Here is an 8311-nt window from a genome sequence, read left to right on the forward strand (position 1 = left end):
CCCAGTGGCGTACCGGAGGTGAGGGAGGTGTTCCTTTGCCCCGGTACCGGGACCCCCCCTCAGTGCTTTGCAGTCCGCTAGCAGTAACACCCCGGGTGAAAGTTCCTATTGCCCCAGTACCGGGAACGTCCCCGCCCCCCCGCCACTGATTCGCTGCCCGGTCCCGGTAACCCGGGGAGAAGTTCCCATTGCTCCGGTACTGGGGCCCTGCAGCCCGGGCCCCATCCTCCCCCCTCGCCAACGGGACACCCCCACCCCGGGACGGTCCTTTGGGCTGCGGCGCCCAGGGCGGGGGTTACCGGGAGGGGTCACCGGGGCGGGATGTCACCGGGGAGGGAGAGGGTACTGGCAGGGTTACCGGGTGGGGAAGGAGCACCGGGGGGGGGGGATTACCGGGGAGAAAGGGAGCGCCGGGGGCTCACGGGGGGGTTACCGGGTGCGGTGGGGGTCCAGGGAGGATGTTACCGGGTTGAGGGGGGGGGTCCCGGGGACGGTGTTACTGGGGGGGGTGGTGTCATAGGGTTGGGGCGGGGGTCCCGGGGGGGTCACCGCGGCGGTTACCGGGGGTGCGGGGCCGTCGCACCGGACGGTTCAGGCCGTTTCTAGAACCGCGGCGCCCGTTTCTATTAATACGCCTTTCGGCGGCGGCGGCGGCGGCGGCGGCGAAGGGATTCCCTGTGACGTCATTGCTAGGATACCAAACAAACACTCCGAGACAAGCCCATATATGGCTAATTGCGTCACAGGAACTCCGGAGGGGCGGGGCGAGGGATCTCCCCCGTTCCCCGCCCGCCGCGGAGCCTCTTAACGGCGGCGGCGGCTCCTGGGGCCGCAGAACGGCGGCAGCAACAACGGCGGCGGCGACTGCGGGGTCGAGGTGGTCCCGGGGGGCCCGGAGCGGCAGCGGCGGCGGGCGTGACGTCAGCCCAGGGGGCGGGGCGCCGCCGTATAAAGCGGCGGAGCGGCGGTGAGCGGTTCATTCATAAAAAGCGGAGACCGGGGGAGAAGCGGCGGGAGCGTCACCGGCACTTTGCACCGGCGGAGCTGGGGAGCGGATGTACCGTGCCTCATAGCGGCTGAACCGGAGCCTGGGAAGGGATTTACCGGAACTTATAGCGGCCAACCGGGACTTTGCACCGGAGGACCGGAGTCTGGGAACGGATGTACCGGGGCTTATAGCGGCGAACCGGGAGTTTGTACCAGCGAACCGGAGCTTGGGGACGGATGCACCGGGGTTTGTAGAGGCGCACCGGGGCTTCGTACCGGAGGACCAGAGCCTGGCACGGATGCACCGGGGCTTATAGCAGCGCACCGGGGCTTTGTACCAGCGAACCGGAGCCTGGGACGGATACACCGGGGCTTATAGCGGCGAACCGGAGCCTGGGACGGCCGCACCGGGGCTTATAGCGGCGAACCGGAGCTTGTAGCAGCGCAGCGGCACTTTGCACCAACTGAACCGGACCCCTGGACGGACGCACCGCGCCTCGCAGCGGCGCACCGGCGCTTCCCCGCGGGACGCCAGACCGGAGCCGGACCCTTTGCCCCCGGGGACTCCTATCACCGCCGCCAAAACCGGCGAAGGGGGAGCGAGTAGCCGGCGGGCGCTTGGTAGCGCGGGATGCCGGTGGCCTGACCCGCAGCCTTGGCGCGGCGGGGCGGCCCCCGCGCCCCCGGGGCCATGTACCAGGGCTTCCCCGGTGACTACGACTCGGGCTCTCGCTGCAGCTCCTCGCCTTCCGCCGAGTCTCAGTACCTCTCCTCGGTCGACTCCTTCGGGAGCCCCGCGGCGGCGGCGGCCGCGCAGGTGAGCGAGGGACGGACCGACCGGGCGAGCGAGCGCCGCGCCGGGCCGCCAGGGGGAGGCGGGCGAGGGGGCGGGGTCGTGCGTAAACGCGTGACGCGCTGGAACCCTCCGTGATGACGCGGCGCACGTACGGCGCGCGGCGGGGTTTATTTTGGAACGCGGCGGCCGCCCCCTGTTGCTAAGGGAGGCGCGCGGAGGGGGGGGGGAGGGGGGGGCGGGAGACGCGCGTGGGGGACACACCCCCTCACCGCGTGGCCAAACCCACCGCGCTGATTGGACACGCCCACCCGCCCTCCCGCCGGCGCCCGCTGCGGCGGGTGGGGGCGTGTCTGGGGCTCGCGCCTCGCGAGCACTGACCCCCCCCTTGGGTCCCGGTGCAACCGGGGGATGGGTGGGTGGGGGTGTGTGTGTCAGTGCATTACCCCCCCCCCTTGGGTCCCGGTGCAACCGGGGGGGGTGTCAGTGCATCCCCCCCCCCCCCCCCCCACGTCCCGGTGCAACCGGGGAACAGCCAGTTCGTGGTCGGTTCAGCTCCTCCCCCACGTGGAAATTAAGGGGCTGGGAGGGGGGAGGGCGCGATGCTTCCCCCCCCCCCCCCCCGCCTCAGGTCCCGGTACAACGGGGGCGGGGGTAAGCTGTGTGTCCCCTGTCCCGGTGCAATTCCCCCCCCCAGCCCATATCAGGGCCAGGTGCAACTGGGAAAGGCGGGGCTCAGTGCCCCCTTCCCCCCCCCCCCCCCCCCCCGTTTCCATGTGGGATTTGGGTCCTGTTGTGATTTGGGGGGGGGGGGGGGCGTCCCTCAGAGCCCCCCAATGCCCTCAGGGTGCCGTAGGGTGGGGGGGCACTGCCAGCTGCAAACAGCTGGAGGCAGAAGGGGCGTCCCTGGGGGGCCGGGGGCAACCCGAGCTGGGTGCTGGGGGGGCTGCACAAGCGCTGGGGCCTCATGTGTTGGTGCCAGGGGCACAGGGGTGTCGCACACGGGTGCAGGGGAGCACGAGGGTGCTGTGCACCAGGCTTTGGGTGCCGGGGCACAAGGGGGTCCCGCAGCGGGGCTGGGGGGCTTTCGCACATGAGTGCCAGGGGCACGATGGTGTCGTGCACCAGTGCCAGGGAGCTCTTGCATGTCGGTGCCGGGGGCACAAGGGTGTCGCATGGCAGTGCCAGGGCGGCTCTCACCCATCGGTGCCGGGGGCGCAACAGCGTCACACGTCAGTGCTGGGGGCATGAGGCCCTGGTGCGGGGTGGGGAGGGGTGGTTGGCGCCAGCCCCCCATGGGTGCTGCCGGGCAGGATCTAACCCTGTCCCCGCCATCTCCACAGGAGTGCAGTGGCCTGGGGGACATGCCCGGCTCCTTCGTGCCCACGGTGACGGCCATCACCACCAGCCAGGACCTGCAGTGGCTGGTGCAGCCCACCCTCATCTCCTCTGTGGCCCAGTCGCAGCCCCCAGGGGCACCCATGGCGCACCCCCCTCCCGTCGATCCCTATGACCTCCCAGGACCCAGCTACTCCACGCCGGGCATGGGTGCCTTTGCCACAGGGCCAGCGGTGCCACCGCCGGCACGTTCCACCCGTGCCCGCCCCCGGCGCAGCCGCGAGGAGACGGTGAGTGGCGTCCCTGTCCTTTAAGTGGGGTGGGGGCTACCCCGAGGGTGGGGGGACCTTGGGGACATGGGTGGCAGCTGGCTAACGGTCCCATCCCTCTGGCAGCTGACACCGGAGGAGGAGGAGAAGCGCCGGGTACGTCGTGAGAGGAACAAGTTGGCAGCGGCCAAGTGCCGTAACCGGCGCCGGGAGCTGACTGATCGGCTGCAGGCGGTGAGTGCTTGGGGACACGCTGGGGACGGCAGTGTCACTGCAGCTGGGGGTGTCTGAGGGGGGAGGGCAGTGCCTCCTTGGGGTGGTGGAGTGATGGCGATGACCCCAGTGGCTGGGGACAGTGTAAGGGGATGGGTCGATGTCTGTGGGGGCAGGTCCCAAGGGATGTTTGGGGACAGCGGTGTCCCCAGGACCCACGCACACAAAGGGGGCAACGATGTCCCAGGACTTAGATGTGTTGGAGGTGGATGGGTCAATGCCCCCAGATGCAGATCCTGGGGCCATTAGATGGGGACATTGTTGTCCCCACGACCACGGGTCACTGGAAGGGGTTGATGGTGCCCTCAGAGCTGGGGACATCACAGGGGGGACAGAGGGATGCCTGTAGACCCTGATTTCAGGGAGCCGGGGACAGCGGTGTCCCAAAACCAAGGTGCACTGGGGGGGTGGTGATGTCCCCAGGTCTGGCTGTGTTGGAAGGGACAGATGGATGCCCATGGGTGCATGTCCTGGGGAGCTGGGGTTGTTCGATGGGGACAACAGTGTCCCCAGGACCAAGGGACACTGGAAGGGGGCGATGATGTCCCCAGGAGCTGGGGACATCAGAGGGGACAGACTGATGCCCAGGGATGTTGGAGTGGGACAGTATGTCCCAAACCCCAGGGGCATCAGGGAAGGGAACCACTCCTGGCAGCTGGAAATGGCAGAGGGGGACAGGCCAATGTCCAGAGGGAGCAGTGTTGTCCCCCAGGGATGTCAGGGGACACACACACAATGCCATTCCCAGGAGCAGGGGACACGGTGGGAGGACACATAGAGACACCGGAGGAGGAGGATGCCATCTGTGGGAACAGGAGACATCAGAGGGGGAGAGACAGACAGACACCAGGGATGCTGGGGGGGGGAACAAGGCTGTCCCCAGAAGCATGGGATGCCAGAGGGGAAGGTGGTGCAGGGATGCTGTGGACATAGGAGGGGGACAGATGGACACCTAGGGCTGCTGGAGAGGGACAGCACTCCCCTCATGAGCAGGGGAAGGTCAAGGGGGGCAGATCGAGACCTGAGGATGCTGGAGGAGGGGTGACGCCGTCCCCACGAGCAGGGGACATCAGAGGAGGATGTACGGATCCCCAGGGAAGCCGGAGGGAGGAATGACCCCATCCTGGAGGACACGGGAGGATGATATCCCCAGGATTGGGGAGGTTGGGGGGATACATGACAGGGAGGGTGCCACACCCCACAGCCCTGTCTCATGCCACCCCCCTGCCACCCCAGGAGACGGACCAGCTGGAGGAGGAGAAAGCCGAGCTGGAGTCGGAGATCGCAGAGCTGCAGAAGGAGAAGGAACGTCTGGAGTTCGTCCTGGTGGCCCACGCCCCAGCCTGCAAGCTCCCCTTCGAGGACGTCGGCTCCTTGGGTGCCGGCCCCGCCGAGGTGAGCACCCTGGGCAAGGAAGAGCCGGCGGGGACCGTCGCCTTCCTACCCCCGGGTCCGTTCCAGCCGAGCGCCCAGGGCCCCTTCCCCAGCTGCTGCTTCGCGCCCGGGGTCCCCTCAGGGCCCCCTAACCCATCCTATACGTCTTCGTTTGTGTTCACCCACCCAGAGGGAGCCACCTGCGGAGCCTCGCATCAGCGGAGCAGCAGCAGCGACCAGTCCTCGGACTCCTTGAATTCTCCCTCGCTCCTCGCGTTGTGAACGGGGTCCCTCCCCCCGCCCCCCAAAACTGGGCACCTCCTCCCTCGCTCCCTCCTCGGGTGGTGTTTTTTGTGGTTTTTTGGCTTTTTGTCCCCTCCTCTCCCTTTTTTTTTTTTTTCTTGGATCAGTTGGCCCAGGGGTTGGGGTGTTGGTGAGGCTGAAGGGCAGCTTTGGTGCCTGGATGCGGGGTGTCAGCAACGGGGCTGGTGGTGTTGGACGTGTCCATGATGTGTCTCCATCATTCCTGCAGCATCCTGGCTGCTCTAGAGGTTGTCAGTCCTCAATCCCCATCAGCTCATGGGGCTTCATGCAGCATCTCCATCCCTTTGGAGATGTTCCTGCCCAGTTTCCACCACCCGGGGAAGGTGTCTTTGTTGTTTCCATTGCCTTAGAGGTGTCCGTGCCTGATCCACATCAACTCATGGGGCTTTATGCGGCATCTCCATCCCCTTGGAGATGTCCATGCCTGATTTCCACCACTCTGGGAATGTCCCTGTGGTGTCTCCATCACCTTAGAGGTGTCTGTCCCTGCAGCATCTCCTTCACTTTGGAGATGTCCATGCCTGATCTTGATCACCCCGGGAAGGTACCTGTGGCACCTATGACACCTTAGAGGTGTCTGTGCCTAATCTCTGTTGTCCTGGAGGGGGTGTCCCTGTGCCATCTCCATCACTTTGGAGCTGTCCATGCTTGATCTTGGTCACCCTGGGAAGGTCCCTGTGTTGTTTCTGTTACACTGGAGGTGTCTGTATCATCTCCATCATCCCAGAGGGGTCCGTGTGGCATCATCTTCACCCCAGAGGTGTCCATGCCACATCCCCATCTCCCTTGGAGAGTCCTTGTGGCACCTCCATCACCTTAGAGGTGTCTATGTCACAGCTGCACCATCCCATGGGGTCTTTACCCTGGAGGGGTGTCTCCTATGTCTCCGCTACCCCATGGGGGTCCTTGCAGCATCTCCACCCCCTTGGAGGTGCCCCTGCCAAATCTCCCTGGGGTGGGGGGGTCCATGTGCTGTCTCCATGCCCCCCGTGGTGTCCATGCTCCGTGTCCCCAGCCCCCACCGCTGATGCTGGGCCTCCAGGTGACCTCTCCGGCACCCACAGTGTTGGGTGGGCTCCCACCCTGCTTGTCCCCCACCCAACTGTGAACGGCTCTGCCCCGTTCACCCTCCCTGCACGGGTCCCGCCGGTGGCTCCGGCGTCCCCAACCCTGCGCCGTCCCTCTCTCGTGACCAAGCTTCGCCAGCCTTGACTCTGTCCTCTCTCTCTCTATATTATATATATATTTTTGTTGCACGGGGCCACCAGCCCCAGGGAGATGTTTAATTTTTTATTATTATTATTATTATTAATATTATTGCCTGTGCTGTATTTGTGACTGTTCCAGGGCCAGCTTGGCCCCCGCGTCCGCGCTCGACCCATCCCAACGTGGCCAATAAAGCAGCTTTGGATCGGCCCTGTGTGTCTTCTTTCTTGCCAGAAGGGTGGCACCAGAGGGGGACCCACAGCCACCCGGAGGTCTGGGGACGTGGAGGCTGTGGAGTGAGGAGCTCCCCAGGTCGTGGGTCCTTGGGGATGTGCACCAAGGACCATGAGTCCGGGGGGCCAGGGACCACCATGGTGGTGAAGCTGTGGACATGCTTGAGTCTGTGCCACACAGAGCTTCTGGGGACATGGAGCCCTTGGGTGGGGGTCCCTGAGGAGAGGGAGCCCTGGGGACCAGGGTTCATGAGCGTGTGGAGCCCCTGGGTTGGAGACACTTGGGGCCATGGAGCCTGTGGGGGGTGTCTCCCAGGTCCACCTGCCTGCCAATCAAATGTAAAGATGGGCTGGCCTTGCTTGTAAAAAAGACCACACCTTTCCAAACCACGCCTCCACAGCTCAAAGCCACGCCCCCGGCGGCTGCAGCGCCCCGGTTGGTCACCAGGGGGAGCCAGTACCAAGGGGCGGGGACGGGGGGGTCCTTTCCCAGTTTGGGGGGGGTGTATTACCCAGCTGGGAGAGGGTCTTTGCCCAGTTTGGGGATACACTGCTCAATGTGGGGGGGGGGGTGTGTCTCTATGCAGTTTGGGGGGTCCCTGTCCAGTCTGGGGGGATCCCTGCCCAGTTTGGAGGGTCCATGCCCAATCTGAGGGAGTCCCTGCCCAGTCTGTGAGTGCCCTTCCCAGCTGGGTGCCGTGGGGAGCCCGTGTCAGCCATTCCGTGTTGGGGGGGGGGGGGGGTGTGCCCCCCCCCCCCCCCGGCTCTGCTGCTGGTGGGGGGGTTGTTTCCTTCCTTGCCCCGAGGCCTTGACGTCAGGCGCCCGGTGATTCACACTGGGGCTGGCACAGGAGACACGCCAGGACACGCCAGGCACACCCTAGGGTGGGTGTCATTGTCCTGTGTCGTCCCCCCCCCCTGTGCCCAGAGATGCACTCGGGCACTGTGGGGACAATGTGGCTCCATGTCCCCATGTGTCCCTACAAGGTGAGATCTGTCCCTGTGCATCCCTACAAAGTGGGATCCACCCCCCGTGTGCCCCTTGCGTGGTCCCATCTCTGTCCCCATGTGTCCCTGTGTGGTCCCGTGGTCTGTGCATGGTGACACCCCTGCCCCCATTGACCTGTGTGTGGTGACACCCCTGTCCCCATGCATCTGGACACAGCGACATCCTTCTCCCCGTGTGCCTGGACACGGTGACATCCCTGTGCCCACGTTCCCATTCCTGTGCCACGCCCCCCCCCCGCTGTCCCATGCCCCGTCCCTGTCCAGGGGCCACCCCTGTCCCCCCCCCCCCCAGCTCTCTCCGTCCCTTCCCGACGCCCCCGCCCGGCGCTGCCGCTTCCGCCCCTGCCGCCGCCGTCCCCTTCCCACGGCACGGGGGGACGGTGACCCTGGCCCTGCTCCCGCCACGGCCGCGCCGGGGCCACTTATTTTTAGCCCTTGCTCCTTCCTGGCTGGATCCGGCACTCGCCTATTTTTGACACGCGGGGGGGGGGGGCAGGGGTCACACT

At 66.0% G+C, this 8311-nt stretch overlaps 1 protein-coding gene across 2 annotated transcripts; it reads left to right on the forward strand.

The window, feature by feature from the left end:
* The first annotated feature begins 1678 nt into the window (after positions 1-1678).
* On the forward strand, positions 1679-5316 carry FOSB (FosB proto-oncogene, AP-1 transcription factor subunit). 2 transcript variants are annotated; one of them, XM_086481035.1, is made up of 5 exons: positions 1679-1804; positions 3124-3408; positions 3514-3621; positions 4897-5049; positions 5134-5316. In XM_086481035.1, the coding sequence occupies exons 1-5, from the start codon at positions 1679-1681 to the stop codon at positions 5314-5316; spliced, it is 855 nt and encodes a 284-aa protein (XP_086337161.1). The 2 variants fall into 2 exon arrangements, with proteins under 2 accessions (XP_086337161.1, XP_086337160.1); XM_086481034.1 differs by having other exon boundaries at positions 4897-5316.
* The last annotated feature ends 2995 nt before the right edge of the window (positions 5317-8311 follow it).

This window comes from Leptosomus discolor, unplaced genomic scaffold, assembly GCF_034619465.1.
Source record: "Leptosomus discolor isolate bLepDis1 unplaced genomic scaffold, bLepDis1.hap2 HAP2_SCAFFOLD_135, whole genome shotgun sequence".
Lineage (NCBI taxonomy): Eukaryota > Metazoa > Chordata > Aves > Leptosomiformes > Leptosomidae > Leptosomus > Leptosomus discolor.